This window comes from Malurus melanocephalus, unplaced genomic scaffold (genome assembly GCF_030028575.1).
Source record: "Malurus melanocephalus ecotype Western Australia unplaced genomic scaffold, MMel_1.1 scaffold_289, whole genome shotgun sequence".
NCBI classification, from domain to species: Eukaryota; Metazoa; Chordata; class Aves; order Passeriformes; family Maluridae; genus Malurus; species Malurus melanocephalus.
The window spans coordinates 860792-887739 of NW_026623521.1; the positions used below are offsets into that span (position 1 = coordinate 860792).

The 26948-nt window shown below is 37.9% G+C and overlaps 1 protein-coding gene across 3 annotated transcripts in view; it reads left to right on the forward strand.

The window, feature by feature from the left end:
* Nucleotides 1-89: 89 nt before the first annotated feature.
* ZNF148 (zinc finger protein 148) overlaps nt 90-26948 on the forward strand; it is a 41439-nt gene continuing 14580 nt past the window's right edge. The window contains exons 1-5 of one of the 3 annotated variants that reach the window (XM_057376724.1): nt 90-123; nt 20123-20468; nt 21667-21792; nt 24860-24983; nt 25648-25731. In XM_057376724.1, coding sequence (XP_057232707.1) covers nt 20139-20468; nt 21667-21792; nt 24860-24983; nt 25648-25731 — 664 coding nt within the window. In that variant the 5' untranslated portion in view covers nt 90-123; nt 20123-20138. Of the gene's footprint in view, nt 124-168; nt 389-20122; nt 20469-21666; nt 21793-24859; nt 24984-25647; nt 25732-26948 lie in introns of those variants that run through there. The other 2 variants (XM_057376723.1, XM_057376725.1) reach the window with 2 other exon arrangements.

Sequence of the window (26948 nt, forward strand, 5' to 3'; positions counted from 1 at the left end):
ATGGGGCCAGCGGGGCTGCCTGACAGACGGACAAAGAGCTGACGGACGGACGGACGGACAGCGCGTCCTCCCGGGCCGTATCCTCCCGCTGCCCGCCTTTCCATTGTTCCCGGTGTAAGATAGGTGAAGCGTGCCGACCTGCGAACRGTCAACTCGTTTGGTTTTATTTCTGCATAACCTTCTCAGAGTCTCCTCTCAGCTGCTCGGAGGAAGCTTTTGCAAGGCACCTCTTTTCCCCAGCATCGGGAGCTGCTAACAAGTGCCAGGCTGGAAGTGGCTTGGGAGAGCAGGGGGGACCAGTAGGAGTTGAAGAGAAATTAGTTGGGCTTCAAACACTTTCACTCATCAACATCTTTCCTCCCCCGATTCCTGCCAAACCTCAGCTGGGGTGAGTGCAGCAACGTCTGCATTAAGCTGGCTCATGGAAAGGGAAGACATTTATGTTGCAAATATAAATCATCTCTCTGACCACTTTGTTTTTGTGAACTGTTCAGGGAAGCTGTGAGGGGTTTTGCACAATGATAAAAAAAAGAGGTAGCTGTGTGGAAACCAGTGATCACAACTTTATTCTTGCTTTGAAAGTCTGCTTGGAGCATGACCTATCTCTGCATACACGTGACATTCTGGTCCAAGAAGTTGTAGATGGGGGAGATGCTGATGAGCAGCATCTTTGCCGTTGGCACAGGAAGAATGACAGAGGGCTGTGTTTTTTCTTTTGAATAGGATCTCAGTTGCTTTGTTTAATGCTGTACTTATTCATAAATTTCAGTAGTGCTTTACAAGCTTCCTAGGAATATATAGCTGGGCCCATCATGCTTCMACATTTTGGAGTGCCCATATCCAATTCTGTTGTTTTAAGTGGTGGAAATTTTGTAATCATCCTCCATGGATTTGGCAAACATGCCTTGTGAAGGGAAGAAATAGAAAAACAGTACTACCCTCCATCAGTTTTTGCAGGTGCTCTTATGCTGTTCTCAGATTCAGTCCAGATAAACCCAACGGTCTGAGACTTAAAATCTATCCTGCTGAGTGAAAAGTTTTCATACCTTCAGGCAATGTTGCTATTCACTTCCAGTGTTTGGGTTTGTGCATTGTCCAGTGACAGCTGTCATCTGCAGGAGTTTTGGCTGTGCCGGAAGCTCTGGAGCATGTGAGGCCTGCTTTCCTGTGGATCTCATGGGATCTGCAGGCTCTTGGTACAGGGTACAAACACATTCATAGGAGAGGCCAGCAAACCCTGCTCTTGTTGCAGTAATTTAGGAAAACAAAATTAATTTTCAATTGCAGTTTCCTGAAAACCGTTGCCATGGTCTTTTGTCATGAATATGTAACTGAATGTATGTGTGTGTTAGTTTCCAAAAGTGTTTTCTTTGTAGTTGTTTCTGGATGTTTGCATTCCCCTCTTGCCCAAGTATACCTGTATTTAGTCAGCTCATAGAAATGAAGAAAGCTAAAAAAAATGAGAGTGATCTCTTGCATTTAGACTGTTGTGTGCACGTGTACTTCTGTCTTCGCTCCTCAGGGTGAGATGTGAGAGGAACAGATGTGTATGTAATCTGTGCTTCTTTTATTGTCTGTCTTGTCCATGTGTGTTTCATGTGTCTACTGCATTGAAAACATACTCTGTTTATGGAAAAATACATAATACAATGGATTATGAAATGAAACTATAAGTAGGTAACTGGCTACTTGAAGAACCACAATGATTAAAAAAAAATTGGGAGAAAAATTATTCAGAATGTGAAAAGTTATATTGCAGGCTAAATTGTTCACCTGAAGGAGCACATACTTTGAGAATGTTGTTATTTAGTTTTTCAAAAGGTGGTTTTTCCTCCGAGTTCAATGTGTACAAGTTTATTGGTATGAGGATTTAAAGTGCTGTGGAGCGTGCGGGTGTTCTAAAGACAGTTGGTATAAAACCACTRAGGTTGGAAGTTTGTATTTCCAGCTGAGAATTTCTGTGTACTAGTAATGTTAGTGTTGAACTATGAGAATGCTAAGAATATATTACTCTGGTGAAATATGGTGATGGTTCATCCTAAAGAGTTTCGCTCACTTCTAGGTATGTTCTTTGTACCACAGGTCCAGTAATGTAAATTTGCAAATAGTGGCTTTAGGTTAAACATTTCAAAATAWACTAATGGGAAGGAAGTGTTTGTTGTATTCTAGTATTTTGGGGAAAAGCATGATGGGTTTGGTTTTTGTGTCTGCTGCAAGACATTTGTGATTTTTTTTGTGACTGGAATCTCTGTAGTGTCTTCCTCCGGCGAGGATTGCTGTGTGGGCTTTTGCAAATGGAGACCTGTCTGTRTGGAGCAGCTTGATGGAGTGGGCCTTAATCTATCAAAACCCCTTTAAGTGTTTAGCATAATTTGGGATTAAGTTTGATTTAATTTTGGCTCTAATATAAAATACATTTTTCTCTGTGAAATAACGGAAGTTAAATAAGAAATAGTAACACTARGGTAACATTTGGTAAATGAAGATACTGCTGTTACCCTAAACATGGAACTAAAGCATCCCATTTTTTTGTCCGAAGTTAACATGTCTTGTATATTRAATGAATGGGACAAGCATTTAAAAGTAAATGGCAGTGGAAATATTTTTTACTTTGAAGGCTCTTAAATGGATCTAACAGAGAAATAGATAGGGTTWATTTAAAATAAGTACTTCCTGTGCCTTTGCATGGCATTTTAATGATAGCTGCCTTTCAAACCAGCATCATTTATGATTAAATAGATTCAAGCCTTCAGCTTGCAGTCTGATCTGCATAACTGAGTGTTTAAAGACAAAAGTGGTCCCACAAAGGCTCCATGAATGTAACYAGGCATGGGTGTCTGCTTCTGTCAGGTTGCAGGGCTGATGTGAAGGAATCAGTACTGTGATTAAGTTCCACTTTAATTTGTTTAAGGTTATTTGACAGAAATACTTTTGGGAAAATTATATTTCTTGGAGTACTGAGATTAATGATTTTTTTTTTTCATTTTTCACTTCTATAAATCAGTATCTGTGCAGAAACCCTTGAACTTGTATTGAGTTAAATGTACAAACTTACTATTTTTTAACAGCTGAGACACAGCTATTGACAGGACATGTCAGCAAAACACAGCCATTGGCTATAATATGTAGCTGTATGCCAAGCACAAATTTCTGTCTAACAAAGGAAAATCCATTCAGATTTTAATAAGATTTATTTTCATTTACACAAATGCTGTTAGTTACTTYATTTCAATACTTTCCAGTGAAGTTAAACACACAACCCCATCTGTTTAGCTCATTAGCTAGTACTCAATATACATTTTAAATATACATTTTTTATCTACATAGAACAGAATGTTTTATACATCAGCAGTAATTCCATAAACTACACAAGTTGATAAGATTTTAAACTATTTAACTTACAAATTATTGTACAAATTAAAATACAATAACATATGTGAGTATTCAAATATTATATGTGATTAAATTATCTTCCCCTGACTCGGTATAGCAATATTTTTTGTATATCATTCAGCATGTTGGATAAAATACCTGGGAAAATCTGTAGTATGTTCTCACAAAACTAGATTATAAGTGTGTCCTAAGGGGAAATCGCTGTCTTATAGAAAGACTGTTGAATCCACAATATGCAGAAGGGTTAGAGTCTCCTGATAACTTCTTTCATACTGCCAGAGTTTTATTTTGGGAGATAATATAGGAACTGGTACTGCTTTTTCTCCAAAATAATTTTTTAATGTACTCTTAGGATATTATCAGTGTGTTAATGTATTCCAGGCTATGATATCAAGAGGTAGCAGTGTGAATACTGTAATGTAGTTAATGTATTACTAACTTGTATTACTTTATGATTTCATTGCACTTTTGAAAACAGCAAGCCATATCTCAATAACAGCATGTGTATTGGCCTGATCCTGGAACTGATATACTCTACTGGCATATTAGTATCACAGTATCTGCATCTTGTCATGGTATGTGCAGAAAATCTTAAGACAGTGCTGTCTAATTCTTCCCTTATGACTAGGATGACATTTTTATAAGTGCAGAATTAAACAGTCTGATGATAAAATGAAATCTGTGTGGGAAGAAGCTCCAACCTGCAAACAGCAGTAGGGTATAATTTATGAGCAGCCTATCAAATATAAACTGTCTAGATCTCCTGCACTGGAAAAAAACCAAAAAATCCARCATAAAAACCAAAMCCAAAAATCAAGGTGCCTGTTAAATGTCCATAAAACAGTTTCTTGATATAGCATATGATATTACTCATGTGTAAAGCTGTTGTGCTATCTCTGTGAGCTCAGCTATGTGATTGAAAAAGCCTTCTGCTCTAAAATGATTTCAAATGGCAGCTACATCTACAAGGTTAAAAGATGCCCATTCATAAAAATTTGTACAACTCTCTTAAATGTGTTTTTTCGTAGCAATTTCTCATGAAGTCTCTATTAATTTTTGCTACTTATGCACCCCACCATGGATGTAAAAGATATCATTAGWGAGGTTTACAATGCCTGTAACATCATGACCAGGTCATGTTACCTTAGTGCTAGAGGTGAAGTGAGAAATRCTGATGCTGTGAAGATATGACGTAGTCATATGGTCACTAGCAGTATTCAAGGAAAGAGAAAACCCAACCTTTTACATTCTCTGAATATTAACTGCTATGTGATTGCCCTGAAAATGTGTCAGATTTCTCTTTTTTCTGTTGTTAGGATTGTATTTGAATCAAGGAAATGGTGATAATGCTCCTAAAAAGTGTGTGCACATGTGGATGTATATGCAAGACACTTGTACTATGTATTTATGTTGCGGTCTCGCCTAAAGCTCTAGTCCTGGAGAATGGGAAATATTCATCATAAAGTGAAGTTTATTTTGCCAAACAATAAGCAGTGTATTATGCAGGTTAGTGCCTGGGATGTCACTRAGAAAAGGCAAAGCAAGGAAGCAGCTTCCAAATACAGTGGGTTTTTGCAGGCTTCCTTGGGTACTGAGAATTATTTAGTCTTGCTTTCAACAAGTGATGTTTAGTATTGTACTGCAGACATTCTTCAGTTTTGTAAAGGGAGGTAGGAGGGAGCAAAATGAGTATATAAGCCAAGAAATAAATACATTTCACAGGATCTACGGATGATTTTTTTAGTATGTAAGTATTACAACAGTCAGATTTTCCAGATTCAGWGGATGATTTCAGGGTGTCTCAAATAGGAGTATGCTGAAGCAAATTACCATCTCCTGAGGCATGGTTCTTCTCTGGTTTTGACCACATACACACAGTGGTTTCTAAGAAAAGTTACTCTTACCTGTCTCTATCAAACAAAATACATGTGAGATGGATGACAGTTGTCAGGCTTTTATAGCACTGAGCARTTCTTGATACAATAGTAACTGTATACATACATTTAAGAAATGTTCTCTTTTGTGTCTGTTATGTTTCTTTTAACAAAGTTCTTCATGATAGATTGGTAAACTCAACCAACTCCCTTTTTGCTAGAGTAATCTTACACTGCTTACTTTGAAGAAAATTTGTGTATTGACCTYTGTAGATCAACTGCAGAGGGAGGTGGTCAATCCTCAGGATACCAACATGTGATACAATTATTTTACCACAATCACTTGCAGATTTTCCAGACATGCCCATGAAATACTTAGCTTATGTTTTGACCTTATAACTGGTTTTCTTCAAAGTAAAGTCTAGTATGAAGGTGCCCTGTGTGAATATTGCTTTAACAATATCAAATAAAAATGAATCTTTCATATGGGAGAGACTGCTATCATCCCTCAAGGAGGAAAGCTTTATTAGGCTGTAGTTCTCAGGAGCTTCCTCTGTCACTGGTGAACCTGACAGTTATATTTTGTGATGAATTTTTGTCTGAGTCAGCAAAAAGATGTCAGAGTTATGTGATCGTGTTCTGAGGAGCAGGAAAACTTGTATTGTTATAGGGTATAAGGAAGTAAGGAAAGGCTTTAATGTTGTTTTTTCCTGGWAGAGATTATGAAGTTGTCTTTAAATGACTTGTAGAAAAGAATTTTTATGTATTTGAAGAGCGTTTTTTTATGATTACCAATGATGAAATTAAGTTACTGAGGCGGGGAATGAAATAGTTTATAGAAGAGGAGCATGCAGAGGATGATCATCCAGTTGTCACAGTATTTTGCTGGAATATGTGGAGTAGGTGGCAATTTGTAGACAAAACCAGTGGGCTTGTTGTCTGAATCTGACAGTTAAAAGTAGATCATGCAAACCAGGCGTGTTTAGCTGGTGCCTGTTAGGAATCTGTACTCAGTGTTACATAGACTCTATTGGATCAAATGTAATGCAGCTTTAAGTGTGAGTTTACTGTCACTCTTCAAGGAACAGCCATGTAAAAGGACAAACTGACAGAAAATCCAATCTCTCAATTTTGTGCATGACCATGCAGTTTACTGTCTGCCTTTGTGTCATCCCTGGATTACATTCCTTGTAGGTCACAGGACAGGCAGGGGGCTTTCCGCAGTTGTGGTGGTGATGAGTGTGGCTGCCTATGCAGAAAAAATGGAATCTGTTGCAGTTACATCTTATGTGCCTAAAACTTGCTGTAGCACTGGACAACTCTTAATTTCTCATGTTTGGCTGGGCACAAGTTCAGCCGAGAAGTGTTGGCTCTGGTGCTTCCATCTTGGCTACCTGGACAGGTAGTGATAAGACAAGGAAGATGAACTGAATCAGGGTAGATTTAGAGTAGATATTAGGAWGAAAWTCTTGACTGTGAGRGTGGTGAGACACTSGAAAAGGTTGCCCAGAGAAGCTGTGGRTGCCCCATCCCTGGYACTGTTCAARGCCAAACTGGATGGGGCCCTGAGCTCTRTTGGAAGGTGTCCTTCCCTGCCCATGGCAGGAGGATTGGAGCCAGGCRGTCTTTAAGGTCYTTTCCAACCCAAACCATTTTAGGATTCTGTTAYAAATTGTTGTCCTGTTACCTATGGGACACGTGTGCACTGAGGGARCCTGAGTGAGTGCAGCTGCATCTGYGTGTTCAGGGCTTCGGGATTTGAGATTCTTAATAGGGTTGGATGAGGAAATGGTATGTGGAAAGCAGTTCTTAAAGGCAGAACATGCTGAATTTTTCTTTCATCAGAACCCTGTCAGAATATTTTCTAACTTTATGGATTGGTTTCCTGCTTGCTTAGTAACATAGGTTCTATTGAATGTATTTTACTAAGACTTGGYTTCATCATGAAGTTATTTGACTATGGGTTCTCAGAAATTTCAGACCTGTTTGGAATGGTAGCCCTTAATTACTGGTCTGTGAGTTAAGGGCATCATGAACCTTCAAGATTTTTGTTCCTAGTAATTACAGKAGTTGTTATAAACACATATAATATCTTTTGATCATTCTGAATTCCTGYTTTAGTGTATTCTAGGACTTAATTAGTGAGAATTAGCTGCAGGGCACCAAAGTCATTGAGGTAGAATCCAATTTCCACAACCTTTTTATTCAAGAGGGCACAATCCTGAGAAGTCTGAGTTTTATTTTTTGGATTATGTTCAGTGTTAGTTAATAGGCCAGAATATCTGTGTTCTTATTGSTCTTATAAAATAGTTTCTAGACATCTCATGTTTTGGCTTGCCTCAATGTGAAAATGGGCATAAGTGCCTGAAAATTGTTTGAGAAATTAAAAAACTGTAATGAGAAATAATCACCTTGGGGTATGTGGTAGAAGTCAGTGGGATTCCTTGTTCATACTATTTGTGAAGTATCAAGGAAAGAGTTACCTGGAAGTTCTTGCAGGGGTTGTGGATAGTCTTTTGAAGAGGATGTGCTCCAGAAGCACACTGGATTTAGTACTTGCCTTTTTTTTTTCCTTTTGAAGTGAGGATCATCCACATTTAAAAAGGCTGATTTACAGTTGTGGAATTTTATGTAAGTGGGATAGGAATAGTTCTTAGTTGATTTAATCTGACCACAAGTGCTGGTTAACAGCAGGGAGGTGGTGGATTTGTTGCGACAATGTGAAAAAACAACCTAACTTGTCTCCTAAATGCAGACAAGTATACTCTTAAAAAACTTCATTGTTGTCTTGGTAAATTTACATGGGCTGTAACATGCTTGTGTTCCAAGAGGTGTTTTGAGAAAGTGGCCTAGTTGCTCACTTCCATGATTTCAAGCTTATTTCTATTCCTTCCACCTCTGGCTGATTTCATACTATCTTTAAATACTAATACATGTCAGTTTATGGGCTGACTCTTCTTTTTACTCTTGATGAAGGTGCTTTATACTGTTCTGATGCTGTTGTAACAGAGTGCTGGTTAGGCCACAACAGTCTCAGATTCCACTGGTGAAAATTGTTCCTTGGTGCCCAGTCTGTAAGTGCTTGAATATTTGAAGAACAGTGATAGATTTTCTGGTTCACTGTTGGTCAGCGCTCTCCCTAATGGAGCATCACAACATCCTCTGCTCCTTGTTTTTTATCATGCATTAAAGGAAAGAAAGGGCTATCACCAGGGTATACAGGTCAAGATGCTGTTTCTAGTGATATCTATATCATGGTAATTTTACTGCTTTTATATTCCTATAGAGCTGCCATCTCTGAAGGGTCCAAGTGCCTTTTGGAAATGTCTTGTGCCTTTTGTTTAGTAACTGCCAYCTGTGATTCTTTTTCTTTCCTCAGGACATTATGTAGGCTGATGTTTTCCATTGCCTATGCTACACATATCTTGCCTTGTGTTTGTGTTAGAAGAAGTGAAGTAAATATTTATGTGCTTGAAATAGATTATTTTCTATGCKTAATGTTTAGTTTTGTAATTTTTARTTGCCAGRTGTATTACTCTTATGGGATAAGTAGGTCTCTGAAAGGCCTTTATTTTTTCTGAAGGTAGTGTATACCTGTAGGGTTTGAGGAGAGGAACAGTGAGTAGACATCTCTGAGCTCCAGAAAGGGCTYTTTCAGATTTTCTGGCCCAGACTTTTGGCCCCATCTTTTCAAGTGGGTCTGAAAGATAGTTACCGAAGGTAGCACTTTTTGGTATTTGAAAAACAGTATAGAAAGCATATTTTACTAGTCTTATACTAAAGAGGTATTCATTCTATCGTGTTTTGGATTAACTWGATTATTTGAGGTTACTGTTCCATGTGTAGATGAAGGGTATGTTTGAAACACAGCTGAAATGAAATAAATATCCATTAAAAATGAAGTTACACTGAGGTATGACTCTGCCTCCTCTGCAGAAGGATGAAATGAGAAAGTGTTCCTTGCCACGTGGAAAGTTATTCTACAGAGAGCCAACCGTATTTTGTAGAATTTGTTTTGAGATGTTACACAGAATGTTGTCTTACCCTGAATAAGTTTGCTGCAATGAAATTAGGGAAAAAATGCCCACTCTGTGCATTTGTGATGTGCTAAAGTTGAAATTTGAACTTAGGAGAATGGTTCCTGTTTTCTAAAATACTTGCATTGCTTTTACAACCTGAGAGCCYGTGTTGAAATAACATTTTCTAGTGCTGAAGTAAGATCTAAAAGTATCACATGTGTTCTGTAAGATCAGTATTGTTGTTATTCAGGCCTTCTCACCTATGGTTTAGAATAGTGTTGATTTTTTCCTGTAAATTTTCCTTATGCTGTAATGTATGTAAATGAGGAATGTCTTCCAGAATCTCTAAAATGGCTTTTGCAGCTAAATGTCCAGKTTTTTTTGCAAAACCCTCTTGGTTATACTTCTGTTAGTTTATTGTCCAATGTTATTGAATCTATGTGGATGTATTAAGTAATTATCTTGAGTTTTTCTGTAATTACTATTTTTCTTTAGTAAATCTAGGTGGCCTTTTAGAAAACAATGAAGCTGAAGTAAAGATATTACCAGAAAAGCATGCTATTAAAAGAGCAATTTTAGRTGTAAGTCAAGCATGCAAGTCTTAAAATTGCAGCATTGAATTTTACCTATGCCACTTAATGTTACCATCCTCATTATATTATTAATATATTGTACCTTAATGTTATACCATAGTATTTCATGATACATGAACATACCCCAAGGACCYTGCCTTTTTGAATGTACATGAGTTGAATAAGCAGTTGCTCTGTACTTTGCTTTCTTCTTGTTGCATAATGTGCATTCTCTTGCTGTGCTCTGCTTAATCCTGCTCTGAAGGCAGAGTGAATATATTTCTTTGTGAAATTTCTGTATGATTATCGGTAGGCTTGTGAGACCCTCAGAGAWAGTGTCTACTGCTCACTTCACACTGAATCTTAGGTGGGCCATTGCACCTGATTTAGAGACAAAAAGTGGAAAGACAGGACAGGGAATGATTTACCAAGATAACAGATTTGCCCCAAAAGCAGTGTCAGAGCCACAAAAAGAAGCCAAATCTGTCATAGTCCTGTTACATCATGGTGGTAAATAGTACCTTTCTTTTCAAAGTCTTACTGTCATGCTTACCTTTTCTTCTTGGCAGTCCCACACTGGACTGTGCCCCGTTCCTCTACTGATTCTGCGCTCAAGTGGCTGCTCCATGTTAGTTGGAAACCTGCTGGTTGGTTGGGCTTTCTGCTCAGTGATTAGGTCCTGGCAGAGGCCAGACCCCTCTTGCCCACCTTCTCACAGCAGTTCTCTCAGTCACTGGTGCAGGCTTACCTTTCCATCTACGGTGTTCTGCCCTGTCCCTTCAGGGGCTGTGCTGGCTGCAGGAACAAGAGCATCATAAACTGATTAGTTCACCCTTGTGACCTATATTGAACATTGCTTGTTATTACAAGTATTTTACTGTGCCTCGGGGAGAGGAAATGGATATTTCTTATTTTATGGCTRGAGAGTTGGTGCCTGTGAGCAAGACAAAAATTTGTGTTTGGTGTGGATATCCAAGCTCTTTCAGAGCTTTTTTCTTTGAAATTAGAATAACAGCATTGCATTCATTTTGGTATTTTTGAAGTATTGCTGTAAGTGATGTAATTGCAGCCTTGAGTACTCAGCATTTTGGGTAAATCTGACCCAAATGTGTCAGAATAAGCAGCCAGAAAATGTGCCAAATATAATTATTGATCACCTATTTTCAAAAAATTGTGRTAGGAAGGGCTTGATCCAATTTTGCAGGGTAGTGTCCAACTGCCTAAATGGTCATGGCTTTCTTTTCATGCACTCTGTGACTCATGCATGTTTTGGCACTTGTAAGAAACAGAACAAGGATATTATAATCTGTCTGACTAGTTCCACATATTTTTGTGGAGCATTCCATCCAGTATGCTGTAGAAAACCACACATATATATATATATATATATATACAGACACATGCACATGCATTTATGATATCCGTATTTAAAAAAAGCACAGTACCAGTATTTGTGTTTGGAATTGCCCTGTCTCACTTGCGGGATCTTGCACTCAGCCTTGAAGAGGCTTCTCCACCACAGAGAAGGAATAAATGCACACACRTATACAGACCTTTGCCACTTGGGCCAGTTTGAGAGCAGCAGCAGGTTGTCATCTTCTGGAAAGCAGAACTAGMAAAGTGCTTGTGATGGGTGGAGATGCATCACAGATTTTTGCAGGTGGTGAAGAAGTTGTGAGGCCCAAGGACCTTAAGGGCTTGTAAAAAAAAAAGATCTTGTTTTTAAAAATCTGAGCATCAGAGTAGGCACCAAAGATAGGGTGGACTCTCGGAGTTAGGAGAAGGGGTCAAGATTGCCCCTTTCAATGACTTGTGGCTGTTAGATTGGCTCAGCTTTGCGATAGAACTGCATTGTTGTCAAAATCAAAGGAAAAACTGTTTGATACACTATCTGAAATATTTTTATACAGTTTCAGCTTGAGACATGAATGAGATAGATGAAATGCCACAAAATTTTCACCCGTTGGACAGAAGATATAAAATACAACTTAGAAGATGCTGGGTAACCTTAGTTATGTATAGTGCTTATTTTCCTGAATATAAATGTCATCAGAAGTCACCAGAGTGAACACTTTTGAGTGTYCAAGTTTCATGGTGCAAAGACAGAAATCCTGCATTGTTCTTCCAAGGTTAACTACCTCGTGGTAAAATTTCCAGATAAATTCTCAAAAATAAGTATTTTCTAGTAGGTTATGACTCAGTGCCACAAAACCAATGGCTTTTTTTCTGGATAAAAGTAGCATCGCCTGTGATTTTTTGACTATTTAAAGTATGTTTATGACACTGATGACACCCCTGTGGATTTTGACATGGAACTGTGGCTTTTTAAATACAGTATCTAAAGCTTTTCCATATGCACATTTGATAYTAAATTATGGTTATGCTGGTGATGATGGAACACAGATTTCAGGATAGGAAAGGTGACAAAGATTTTCACGCATGGATAATTTTATGCATGATAAGGAGATTTTCTGTGAGTAATCCTGTTGATTGTAATAGGACTATTCACAGCTCAGTATGAGTGTAAATCTTGGCAGGATCAGGCCCTGTACTGGCATGTGTTCAGCAACATGGAGCACTCACACTTGCGTAACAAGTCATAAGAGTGTATCATATGTTACCTTTTAATATGTGTTGATTTTATGATCTGTGAACCTTTTCATGATGATTTGTTTGATTTCTTTCYTTTTGCAAGTCAACACATTCTAATTGATTCTTAAAAAATACTTGTGTGTTAATTTAAAAATCATTCTTTTAGCTGAGTGTTATTTTTCTGGGTAGGGAGAMGACAAATTTATTTAATGTTCTTTATTTAGAATCATTAAGTAGGGTATTCTTTACTTTCTAGGCTTCTGCAGTATGGTAAAAATTGAACCTTTGATATTGTGAAAGCTAGCTGTGTTTCCTTTTATATTGGACTATATCCATATTTTAATAGTGCAACTAAATATATTTTCTGATGTGATGAGAATAATCAGCATTTTTCATGGTTTGATAGGGATTTAAAGTGGATGTTAGGAACCTGTTAAGTTATGGTTTTTTTCTCTCTTTTGGTGGAAGATGGTRGTTTCATTGATGGTGGTTTCATACATGGAAATGACTAAACATTACTAGTTTTAAGTATGCAGTTAAGTTTTAAATATGCTAYGTTGCTGTCTCGTTCTTCATTAGCATTAGGAATTGCAGAATTGTTGGTGGCTTTTATACTTCTTTYTAGGAGGAAAGCATTTGAGACTGTAGATATTTTTTTTCCCGTGGTCTGAATTTGGCATAGCCGTTGGGTATGTCTGGGTGGCACCTCTAATGTGTTCGGTTGTGTGTGTGTACATTGCCTTTGTGGAGCAGTTTCACAATACACTTYAATCTGATCCAACCACTGACCACTCCTGGAAGAAAGAGTCCCGTTCCTTGCTCCTGCTTTCTCGCTGCCCATCTCCTGCACCCTCCACCTGCTCCATCCCACTGATCCAAACAAAACCTCAATGCTTTTCTGTGGGAATGTTTCTGTCCAGCTCCCCTTTCAGCTGCACAACGCTGTACTCTATCCAAAGGAGGCAACAAGGATGTCTGAGCGGGGAGAGATGCAGGGCACTCCCCTTTGGGCAGGTACCCCCTGTRTAGGATTGTTTCTTGCAGCTGTATCACTGAGACTTGGGTAAATAACAAAACACACCAAATGKTCCACTGGAATGGCCTATCAGTAGTAGTTGATTTTATGGAAGTTTGGCTATTTAGAAAGATTTTACAAGTCATGCCAGTAAACTGTTCAGATCATAACGTGATTGGCTTTTTAATTCAGAATAAACCTTTCCAAAGCGAATTCCACTAAATATGGATGGAAAAAAAATTGTAATAGAACAAGAATGTTCATTTAGGGATTTTATAGGTTTATATGTACTATTTTAATATAAGTTTATGATTTAGCACAGATAATTGTAGCATGACCATGGAGATGAGCCGTAAGAAGCTGAGGGGTTTCCCCAGATTGCCTTTTGAAGTTTATTCTATGTACCTTTTGCRCTAATAACCTTTACACGTTTTGTGATTTGGGCTCTGCATGCATTCATTCTTCAAAAGGCTCATGAAGCAAGCATGTGGTAGGAATGTGCTCAGGTACATGTTCTGTAGCTTCAGATACTTGCTCGTTAGGAATTTTGCCTTGTCTTATATTAATGAAAACACACTTCCCAAAATGTGGAGCTAAAATAATGTCATCAGGCTACTTCCAGTGTAAGGTTATCCYGAAACCATTTAATACCTTGGGCTGAGCACAGTGTCAGCTTTTGTGAGGGGAATCTTGGAGGTAGTTTTCATCAGAACAGTATCAGGTTGCTAAAGGCAAGTTAGAGTTGCTGTTGTGCATCCTGGGTCTTGTGTTTGGGTTGTTGTATCTTAGAAAACATGGTCAAAGAGAGCTTATTGGTATAATGGAAATCACATTTGTATCCCAAGTCTTTGCTAGAGTTCTTCAGAAGGAGCTAAAGTTTAAGACAGAAGAATAGTTACACTTTAACCGCTTTCTTTTCCTGTTTTCCCTCAGCCTGCTTTCATTGCTTTTCGTCTTGCAGAAGAATGGAGAAGATAATATAGGAGAGAGGGTGAAGTGGGATATGGAGATAGAAAGTAGCAAATCTTGCTTTGTAACACTTAAAAAGACTAGTAGAAGTTCTAAAACTACAAGGACTTGCAGGACAATGTTTACAAAAGCAGAAAGTCCATCTTACTCTAAAAAAAAAAAGCAAAAACATTAAACTAGTTTTGTTCTGCAAATAGAGACTAAACTGCAKATGATTTTCATCTTTTGTCTCTGCTGTTAATCCTTAAACATATTTTCTCATCTGTCATAAACAGTTTTTATATGCTACAGAATTYGTGTTTCTACACATATGGATTTTATTTTTAAAGTGATCCCAATTAGTATCTCGGAGTACTTACTTAGTGAATTAAATAATGCCTTACTGCTTGCTTAAGAAAAGAAGGGAGAAGATAGAATGACCCTTACCATCAATCAGTGTGAAGAAAAAGAGCTGGGCTATGTGTCATCCTCCTGTGGCTTACGAGTTTTTCTGCTTTTCTTCAGGGTCTCTGTTTAGATCTACTTTGTAGCAGCCACCAACCCAGCAGACTTTTTGAATCAATCAGTGTTTTTCTCTTGATGTTATTTTAATTTTTGAKTCTGAATTGAAATGTTGTGATGCTTTTCATGCAATATGTTTTTATTTAAGTGTTTGTTTCTGGAATTAGGAATCTTGTCTTTACTGTTCAGCTCTCCAGCTCAGTGCATGAGTCTTTGGAAAAGCTGATGTCAGGGTTCCTGAAATGAATAGTTCTGAAGTACAGCCGGAGGCTTTGGCGAAGCAGTGGTTTCTGAATGAAGCGATGTGGTTCATGATGGGGATGTGCTGCAGACAGCTGTGGAGCACCCTGTGAAAAGAGAAGGTGCTGGGAGGGTCCTGTGAGACCTTTTCTCAGCTGTACTTCCCCTTCCCYTTTCTCCTCTCCTGGGGCGCTCTGCCTGCAGAATGTCTCTTGTGAGATGCTTTGTCTGCTGTAAAGGCTTGGAGAATCTCTATCAAGCAAAATGGATTCTTTGAAGGTTTTGTTGACAGCTTTTTTCCTGTCAGTTTATAGAGGAACTATATACTCAAAGAAAAATCATGAGATTGCTGGGTGAATCTTAATAGAGGTTCTGAAATTCCATGGAAAACATCTCTGCAATAGGGATAACAATGTCTTATGCCAAGAAATTTGCTTGTGTGTGTATGTGGTTTATATTTTTGTAGCTTCCCTAGAGATAATCTCTAAGTAAGTTGATCTTTATTTCACAAATGCATCTTGTACTTAAAAACGTATTTAATCTTYGCAGGCTTGGTAAAATATCTTGTTTGAATGCTTTTAACTTACATTTCTTTRTCACATTGTCATTCTTCCAAGAACACTTCTCCTCATCTTCAATTTAAATGATAGGATTCCTTTTATGTGAGCCGAAAGGTGTCACTTGACAAATTACATGTGTTTTACTGAATTAATTGCATTTGGGATGCTTCTTGCTTGGATTAATAGCCTGTTTTTGTTTGTGGTTCTTTGTTTTGAAACATTACCTCTTTGTCTTAAAACAAACATCACCTGCGAGTCATGTAACTTACACTGTGTTTCATCACTTCTCATATGCAGCCTCACACTATAAATTCTCACTGTTTTCTTATGAAAAGCCAGATGTTTGAAAGCCTGCTTTAATAAGCAGCACACTCACTGCACCACTTCTGATATGACTYAATATCATGACTGCAAGACAATTTGAGGGCTTTTAGTGGCATGACTCTGCTAAACCTGCTAGTCTGAGTGAGAAAGAAGCCATTTTCATATCATTTGTGACTGAGGGAACCAGCAGGACCAATGAATACCAGTCCACAGCTGGCCTGTCCTCTGGGAAGCTGCTGTATCTTGCCAGCTGTCCCAAGGTTTGGCATGTCAAGAGTCTTCCTGCCTCTGTTCGTGAGAGTAGCAGGATCTTCTGCACTGTTAAACACTCAACTCTTAGCCTGCCTACCTTCCTGCCAGGAAGTAGCTTTAAATCCAGGATTTCCACAATTCCTACCTAATTTTGGAGTGATATGTCTGTATTCTCCATGTGGAGCAGCCTTCTGTGCTGTTCCTGCCAGTGGCCTAAGCAGACAGATTAGGGCCACCATGTTCTCACACTTGATGCTTTTTGTTCTCCCTTGAATGTGTTTCAGCATCTTGAGTTCTTTTATTCTAGTACCTGTCCACGTCATTCCTTTGGAGAATCTGCAGTGACCTGCTGCTGTCGTATTTCTGTAGCGTGGAACAAAAGCTTGGTGAATGACAATCCATGTAAGATATACCTGAGTATGGATTGACTTCAGATAAAGGCTGAAATATCTGTTTTATTTTTCTTGCAGTCTGTCTTTCGAGTTAGATATTTAGAATGCTCTACCAAAAGAACCAATCTCCGCCTTATGTATTTTGGACCATCTCTTACTAAATGATGGCTTCATGGGAGGCAGATTCTTAAGGATTTTGGTTCCGTCTCACCTTCCTTACTTGGCACAAGATATCCCACACCAAAAAGATGATAAATTATTCCTAATTTTCTTCTTTCAGGATGTTGTTGCAACATCTCTGGGAGGTCTGCATTTCTGGAAAAAAACAATCTTAGTGCTGTGCTGGGTKTTTTTTATTTGTTTGTGTTATTGCTGAGAAACTATCAGTATGGTTTCCCAGTTACATCTGAAAAATACTTCATGGATTATATGATGCCTGCAAGTGGCTGTGTGGCATACCAGATCTGCATTTTCCCTTGAAGACATCTCATTCTCTTACTCCAAACTGGATTAATTTGAGAATCAACTTGTCAGATAGTACTACCTGAGCTCACTCAAGCATAATGAAATGCTTGTCCGTATTTGAAGAAAGATACTGTGAAAATAAAAAACATGATTTCAAACTTCCTTATGTTAAAATTGCAGCAGAACAAAAGAGGACAAATTGCAAGCATAAATGTGCTGAACAAAATTTTTCCATGTTCTTCTCCTATCATGGCTGGKTTTGGTCCCTAAAATGGGCTTTTTATGTAGGAAGCAAGAATGTTAAAAATATTGATGACGTTGTCATTTATAGACATTTAGCTTGGTGACTCTGTCCTCCTGACTTCCAGCAGAGCAAGGCTTACTAAAAATAATAAGAAAGTATTTGACTGAAGAGCTTCTTCCTTTGGTGTGCCTCTTAAGTATTTGGAACTGACAGAGGTCAGACCATCCTGGCTGTCAGCCTTTCTATGATGTATTCAGARGTTTGGATCCTCGCATGGTAGAGARTAGGGACAAATGTTCTTTCACTTTCAAGTTATAAGACGTGAGTTGCCCTCGGGAGGTTATTAATGGACCTTTTTTACTTTATTTGTTGAGGTGTGTGGTGAATTGTTTTTTTGGGGTTTTTTTTAAAGAAATTCCGTTAATTTTACGTTCAGAATCTTAAGAACCAATAGTAATATTTGAAATAATATGTAAGAGAACCTAATGAGATTTTTCAGCTCTTTTAACTGGTGGCTTTCATACCTGACAAGTAATCTAGGATCTCACCTGAAGAGAAACSACTGTTTATTCTGTAAACTCCGTTTGGTGTAAAGAAAGCTTCACAAATGTTTAAGATACATTGAGAATTTCAAAATATTTTCCTGGTGAAGAAAATTATTTAGAAAGCGATCAAATGGATCAAACTGAAAATGGAAATTTGCAGTTGACATGCATTTGTTTGATGGAATGTTTCTGCATGTTGGCAGGCTGTTAGACTGGCAGGGGGCTGTAGTGGTGCAGTTGTGCAGGGTGATGGCCCTGCTGGTTTTAGGCAGGGAGACCTGATTGCTGTAGAGCCGACCTGTAGAGAGACCTGATTTCTTTGCTTATGAATTGTCATTGCGAGCTGCAGGGAAAGCAGCACAACCTCTGACTTTAGATTTGAAAGGAGATGGATCCTTCCTCCATGCTGCACTCTCTGGGGCATGGAATTTGAAGCTGATGTCTAGCAATGTACCCACATCTCTCATCTGTATCCTGACTCTGAATGCATCAGAATTGAAGGGATTTCTGCTGTTGTGGTGCTGCCAAGGCACCCGGCTGGTGCTTTGGCTGGGCCTGCTGTGTGTTGTCCAGCTCCACTGTRCCTCTGCTCCCAGCCCTGTGTCTGCTGTAACCTCTGTGTGTGTGTTGCCTTTGCTCTCTGGTTGTGAAAACGCAGAGGGGTGGAGGAAGGATGCCTGTCTGTCTATCTGTCTGTCTGTCTGTCTGTTGGTGTGTCTGTCTGAAAGAGCAGACCAGAGCACTGAGGAATGGGTAGKAGTTATGGGCCTGGGGAATAGGGTGGCAGGAGGCTGACTGCTCTGACTGGACATGCGTATGACAAGGAGTAGAGTCTTAGAACTGCCTTGCATATAATAATGAGTAGATTGAGAAGATGCTGCCACTTTCAGCTGCACAAAAGCCTGCTGTTCGGTGTTAAAAACAAATTAATAATGTCATGACACTTGTTGGAATATTGTGAMTTGTATTGCTTTTCTTGATTGTAATTTATATTTTGTCACTAATGTTCCTGTTTAGTGGGTGTGAAAGTGAATGTCTTTTGTGAACACTTCTGACCTCTCTATAGTCTTTATTTGATACCTACCTTTAGCTATAAAGTTGCACTTCARTGGAATCACAGAATAGTTTGGGTTGGAAGGGACTTTAAAGGCCATCCCAGTCCAACCTTCCTGCAATGAGCAGGGACATCTTCACTTAGATCRTATTGTTCAGCCCCATCCAACCTGACCTTGAATGTTTTCCTGGGTGGGGCATCCACCACCTCTGTGGGCATCTTGTGCCAGTGTTTCAGCACCCTCACTGTAAAAATATTATTCCTTATATCTAGTCTAAATTGACCATCTCTCTGTTCAAAACCRTTACCTRTTGTCCTGTTRCAACAGGCTSTGCTAAAAMGTTTTTCCCCATTTTAAGAACCCCCTTTTAAGTAATGAAAGGCTCAATAAGGGCTCCCCAGACCCTTCTTTCTCTCCCATCCTGTTGTCATAGCAGAGATGCTMCAGCCCTTGGATAATTTTTGTTKCCTTCCCTGGACTTGCTCCAGCATATCCACATCGTTCTTGTATTGTGGCCCCTGAGCTGTTTGTAACACTTCAGGTGGGGTCTCAAGAGAGTGGCGTGGAGCWGCAGAATCACCTCCCTCAGCTGCTGCTTTGGATGCAGCCTGGTTTTCTGTCACTCGTGGGTATTAAGATGTTCCAGGAGCTACTGTGTGCCCTAGGGTAGCAGCAGTGAAAGGTCATTGAAAGGAGAAGGAAATAGGGAGAGCAAGACCAATATGAAAGAGGTGTTTATAAAAGACAAAATGGAAAAGTAGAACGGAATAAAGAAGGCATATAGGAAAAGAACCTGGAAGTTTTTTACGGAATGAGAAGGAGAAATTAGCCATCATTTAATTACCAGAAATTTGCCAGTAGTCAGAAGCACTTTGATTCGAAACCTTTTATTTGAAAATGTTCGATTGTGTACACACAGATGCATGTGAAAGGAGAATCTTTTCATGTTCTTCCAAGATACCCAAATTTTGGTTCTTATTCAGTATCAATTTCAGAACTGCATGTGTGTTTGTTGASTACTGACTTGAGTTCTTATAAAATGTTTTTAAGTAAAAACTTTTAAGCAAGCGCACCAATTGTAGATGTTTACTATTAAAACTTTCTTTGTAGGTAATTGCACTTAAGAATGAACATTGAAGACAAGCTGGGAGGATTATTTCTTAAATGTGGTGGCATAGACCAGATGCAGTCATCCAGGGCTATGGTAGGGATGGGTGCAGTATCTGACCAGTCTGGAGTATCGAGAGAACGGCAAGAGGCAGTGCTTCAAGACCGGACTATGCCGCATCAAGAAATTCTTGCAACAGATGAAGTGTTACAGGAAAGTGAACTTCGACAGCAAGAGATGATTTCACATGATGAACTCATGGTCCATGAGGAGACGGTAAAAAATGATGATGAAATGGATGCACAAGATAGACTTCCTCAAGGGCTGCAGTATGCTGTTAATGTCCCTGTAAGCAATTTCTTTGTGAAATATTGGAGAGMTTACTAGGAAGCTTGATCTGGTAGTCTAATCCTACTCTGGCAAGAATCTATTAATTGCTTGTTTGGATTTTGATTATCAAAATATTTATGTCATTTTCCTCTGGCTGTGGATAAATTTTGCCAATTAAGTATAATCTTTAAGTATCTGTTTTATAAATATTTTATAAGCAGGCTGTTACCATAGAACTAAAGTGTTAAAATGTGCTCCTTTAAGTATATTTAATGTTCAAGGGTAACTACAAACYGGAATAATAGCATTATTAGAAGGTGCATATTGTTTATGCTGTTCATAGTATTGTTTAGTTGCTTTTGCTATAGGAAGCATCTTGTATGTTTTTAAGGTATGTGGTCGCTTAGCAATTGCATTCACACTGCAGGTTGGACTGTGACACTTCATACATGACCATAAATATGCCCCTCCACGATATCTCATAGAAGGCATACCTTGGCTTTCCCAGAGAACATAGAGATGACTTCCTTTTGAWAACAGAGCATCTGTCTGTAATGCAGCACATCATCACTGTTACCCTTCAAACAGAAAGGACTACCACCAGGACTATAAAAGTAGATAGCCTTACACATGAAGAATAATCTTCAGAAACACAGCACTGTTAAAACACTACTCTGTTAGCTGTAGATCAGGTGGCTCAGGTGTTAGAAAAATGTAAGAGTATCATGGTCTTTATTAAAGTTCACATTAGATCAAGATTTTTAAATTTTTTTTTCCCCAAAACTTCATTAGAACTGGTTGTCTTTTTTTTTCTTAAAAAATACTTCTGTCTTAAATATATAATAAACGATTCCATTAAATCTTGCATTGACAACAGCACGGACTAAAGTAAATTAGGTATGAAAAACTGAATGGTTTTACGGATGGAAGTGATTTTAGCATATGAACTGATCTCAAAATCACCACAGGTCAGGAAAAAAGACCTCGGGAGATGAATGAAARGATACATCAAAATGTTACTGAGGAAATTAACTGTGCCCTTTTTATTTAAGATACATATTAATTCTTTCACTAAAATTTCTGAAAGAGTGAAGCCAGAAGATAATTCCCTTAGGAAAAGGTTTTCTGTTTCAGCAGTTTGTCATCTTCTAAAATTGAAAAATTGCTTTTCTKTAGTGAGAACCTTACCTGAAACTGGCACTTGGTATCTTAACAGATCAGTGTAAAGCAAGAAATTACCTTTACTGATGCATCTGAACAACAGAAACGAGACAAAAAACAAATACGAGAGCCAGTAGATTTGCAGAAAAAGAAGAAAAGAAAACAGCGTTCACCAGCAAAAGTAAGACATTGATTTGGCAAAACCAAGATTAAAAGGACCTGAAGATTTGGTTGACTATGACTAATTTCATTAGCATTTGAACTAGTTAGGCTGGAAATTGTTTGTTTGCTCAGTAAAGATGCAGTTCTGAAGTTCACCAGAGACCCAAAACAARACTGATATAACAGTGTTTTTCTTTGAACTCTTTTTAGCAACATGAACTCTTGACATATTTTAACATCTGTCTCTCCAGGCAGTTCTCTCTCCAAATATATATATWTTTTTTWAAWTWTGACTCAGTAGCTTTGTAGACCATTTATAAATCATTACTCTGTTTCTATCTAATAGTAGTTGTGCTTTTCTGTGAGCCTGATAATTTTATATGCTTCATGCATAGTAGTGAAAAGTTTTTTAAAAAGAAATCTAATAGGATAGTTTTGAAAATTCTAAAAAGTTTACTAATATATATAAAATAATTTACTGGTAGGGAAAATTCCTGTGGTCATGATCATCTTCATATATGTATTTATTTATATCAAAAGATTCTTACCCTAGCTGCTGGTTTGTTACTTAAAAATTTGTTTTGTAGATCCATTCATGAGGAGTATGTATCCCTGTATGTCTGAAAACAATTTTCTTCTGTTGAGAAGCACCTCAGATAAAACCAGAATCATTTCACCTCATGAGGTAGCAGTGTTATATCTTCTAGTAATTCCCCAAATCAGTATTAATCTTCAGACTTAAAATAGAACAWATTCAGGCTGCTCTGATAGAAATAAATAATGTGTTATCACACAGCAGCATTAAAATAAGCCTACTCACAAATCAACCCAGACTATTTTTACATCACAGGAAAACTCACTGTAATACAAAGAAAATCTCCCAAATCTCCTTTTTGTTGCCTTGGGAGCAGGACCCTCCGGTCCTCCTCAAAGCACTGTCAAATAAGGTTGCACCTGTAGTATTCTTGGAAAGCTGAGAACTTGCTTCAGATTGGGTGTGGAAGCAAGTTCCAAATGCTGTGCATTTTTTTCTCACTTCTCCCTTTGAGAGAAAAAGGAGATCTAGGTTGAGTACATCCAGAGATCACTTCCATGGAAACATGGCAAGGTAGAAGAGGCGTGTGCCCCTCTTTCTACAAACGTGTACTTGCATGCTTCCTTTTTATCTCCCGATCTGCCAGGGTTAGTCCTTTGAGATGACAAAAGATTGAAAAATATCAGGAGAATTGTTAAACAGGTTCTTTTTTCAGTCTCTCTTCCCCTTTTTCAGACCTGTCAGAGTAGAAAGGCAGAAAAAAGCTGAAGGACTGACCTAGGTGAGAGACTACCGCAGTTTCAGTATTTCTGGAGTAATGGGGTTGATTTTCCATCCAAACAGCAGCTGGAACTCTGACAAGTAGAAGTCAGTTAACATACTGACACATTATGAATTCTATTTTATATCAATGCAACAATCAGAAAATGAGGAAGTCATTAGCTATTATGACTCCTGTCTCCTTTTCCCTCTTCCACACACACACACACACACACACACACACACACACACGTGCACACACGGACACACACGCATGCGCACACACACACATGCACAAGCTTCTTGGCTGCTTTTATTAGGGAAGCTGCTCTGACAAAGTTAACTCTCATCATTTAAGAGGTGGTAGAAGGAGTAGATGAAGTGGAAGAGCCCAGGTTTAGGATAACCATGAAATTAAGTGTATTTTCTACGCATTTATGTAAAAATTTCTATATAATATACAAAGAACATTTCATAACATKTATTTAAATTTGTTTTAACGATGCAGTCACCTTCATCAGCTGGATATTGTTACAGAACAGAGTTTTTATAATTGTCTCTATCTGTGACTGGAGCTGTTACACACCCATCTTACAAACGTATGAATGTGCTTGTCCTTCAGAGTGAATGCACAAGAATTCGTTAGTCTTAGACTTTCACTCTTCTTTTGATGCAGGAAAATTAAAAATTAAGTAGATCCTACAGTATTTGCTACTGTTTCAGAGATACTGTTTGAGTTATTGATTCTCTTTCTCATCACTGTCATTATCATAAAACCTAAAACGCTGTAGGTAATATAATTGCAGATGTGGTTCCCCAGCATACTTTTATTTTTTGTTAATAACAAGGGACTAAACTGTATTATTTAAGGTTCCTAAAGCTCTTCTTTATAGTTCTGTTTGTAGTTAAGCAAGACTTTTTAAAATGTAATTTATTTACTGGTTTTCTTATTCTCTTGCCAGAGATAGTAGAGAGTTTGGGTTTTGGTTTAGTTTTCTATTTTYATTATTTTTGACAAATTAGAGAAAACCTGTGATTAGCTTTATTTAATAAGGTAGATGTGGCACTTTATTTTTRATTTAAGTTTTTTTAACTTTATATGAAAATAATGGCTATGTTTGACAACAAAGCAATTGAGTGGCACAGTGAAGTCATCGAGGAGGTGCTTCAATATGTATATTAAGTAAGCAATACTTTATTGATTGAAAAACCTGAAAGAGAAGAAGAATATTATTTTCTTGGTTGTTTGACTTTGGGATTTTGGTTTTTAAAACAGAATTTTACCTTTGAGACGATTGGTGTTATATAGAGSTAGATAATATATATATGACTATTCTGGTTAAGCTTTAATGGCTTTTAGCAACATTTAGGGTTGTGATTTAGAAAAAAGAATATAACGTTTCACTTTTGCTTTAAAATACAATTATCCRTGGTTTAATGCCCAGAAGTGGTTTGATTACTTTGCATCCTTTCCAACAGACAGACAAAATAAACAGTAGTGTATGAAGTAACTCAGCTGTGCCTAGGGAAGCTCTAAGCTGATTTTCCATGAGCTGCTTTTGTCTGCGTCCTGTTGAAATATCTCTTAATGCACAACGAGCSACAAGTTGTATTGGACCGCAATTGGAAATGTGTTATTAGAAGCTTAACGCATAGTTTTGTAGAAATTAGCATTGTTTTACCTGAAATATTTACATTTTCTGCATTGAAAAAAATAATGGTTTTTTTTTTGTAGTTAATAAGACATCTTTAGAGGGTAGTGTGAGAACAAATTTTACTCTTTTTAAAATAGATCCTTACAATAAATGAGGATGGATCACTTGGTCTGAAAACCCACAAATCTCATGTTTGTGAGCATTGCAATGCTGCCTTTAGAACCAACTACCATTTACAGAGACATGTCTTCATTCATACAGGTACTGCTTGACTTAAAATTTGTCTTTTCTACTATATAAAGAATTGTTTACTTATGTTAAAAATGTTTTCAGCTCTATGCGAATTTCAGTTTTAAGAGTATAGCTAACTTGGCATCTAAGCTTAGAGATTCCATGCACCAAAGTGTCAAAAGAATATCAGGAAAAAAATTAATATATATTTAATAAACTGAAGAGWTAACTGTTTTCAAGGTTTCTTTTTTTTCTTTATCAGAAAGTAATGGGTTGACTTGTAGCATAAGTGCCAAAATTTGACCCCTTTTTGAAATAAGCAGCTGTGGCTGCTTATTTGCCAGATGAGGTATCTCTCTGTTCAGAGAGGTGACAAGGTACTTGCTGTTACAATAGCTTGCCAGTATCCTGAATGCAGTCTRTGCCAGCATCCTGATTGATCTTGCTCATGAAGAAATTACAGCCATTCCAGATCACTCTTCCGTGCTAGTCTTAATGCGACTCTTTAGGATCATGCAGAGAACTCTGCAGTTCATATACGTAGTCAGGCAAATGTTTTTTGGTGTCAGGATATTTTTGGAATTCGCTCAGATGCTGGTTTTTTTAATAGACATTTTAATATTCCTCAAAAGTAGTTATCAGAACCAACAGTGCGTAGTTATTAACTTATGGATGTGGAATTATATTGTTCAAGGTGAAAAACCATTTCAGTGCAGTCAGTGCGACATGCGTTTCATACAGAAGTACCTGCTACAGAGGCATGAGAAGATTCATACTGGTGAGTATAGTGCCTTGAGTATCTTTACTGGCGTGCTTAAAAATTGTTTCCCCACTCAGGCAAGGTTTCTGGTAATAAATATGCAGCCTGAAACCCTGTTGTAGTTTGTTTTAATTTAACACATGTTATAAAGTTATAAAACTTTTAAAAAGAAATCAGTTTTGTGCTTTCAACTTGTTCCTTTTTCCTTGGGCTGTAAAATGAGTATGAACTCCAGTAAGCAGATCTGAAAGTAGTTTTCTATAAATAACCCCAGAGCAGCAAATCCTGAAGTTTGTGCATTCATAAAAGTCAAAGTTCATTAAGCAGTTCTGTCTTTTGTTGTATCAAGTTATTTCAGACAAGGGGGACTTCCAAATTACATTTCCATAGATTTATTTGTTTGTTTGTCTGTTTGTTCGTTATGGAATTTGATGGAAAAGTGCCAGGACTAAAATGGCCAAAATGCCTAACCCCAAAGGTATTAGTATCAGCTTTTCTTTTAGCTTTTTTTCTTCCTTTAGTTTAATTCAGAACTGTTCTAAAAATAAGAGTCTTAGTTTAAAAATATGAAATATAGGTCAAACAAGGCCTGAAGCTTTAAGCCGAAGAGAGTTAAAGTTTATATATGTTTATTTTTTATCTTGTTGCACCACACAGAACCACATTCTTTAACAGAAGGTTTGGTTTCAATGGGTTTTTGGCATTTTGGTGCATGGCCTTTCAATCCCTCTTTAAATATTTTGTCATATGGTCCCTTTTGGACTAGATGCCAATTTCTCAGCCTCTTTTTCAGAAAAGCAGAGCTGGTGAATGTGCACAGTGTTTCTTGGCTGTAGCATTTAAATGGATATGAARGCTACTAACACGCAGTGCAGTGTGTGCATGTGCAAGGGTTGAGAGGGAGGAAAATCTCTGCAAAATGAATTTTCAGAGCAGTGTACAGGGAGTTACATGCACAAATGCCCTGTTGTTTATGGGATTTTTGTATCCTAGGTTGCCATGAGTCCAGACTAAGTAGGTTTCCTTCAGCCAGTCAGCCACAGAAGAGTCTTCCATTCTTCTGTCCTTGTGTCTTTGTTCTGCTTCTAGTCTCTCCACTGGCTCTGAATTGGTGAACCGTGCTGCCTCCACTTTGTGYAGATACTTATTCTTGAAAGGAATGCTCATTCAGTCTCTTCCATCTATCCCCCACCCCTCCAAAAAAAAAGGCAAAAATTTAAGTGCAGTCTTCACAT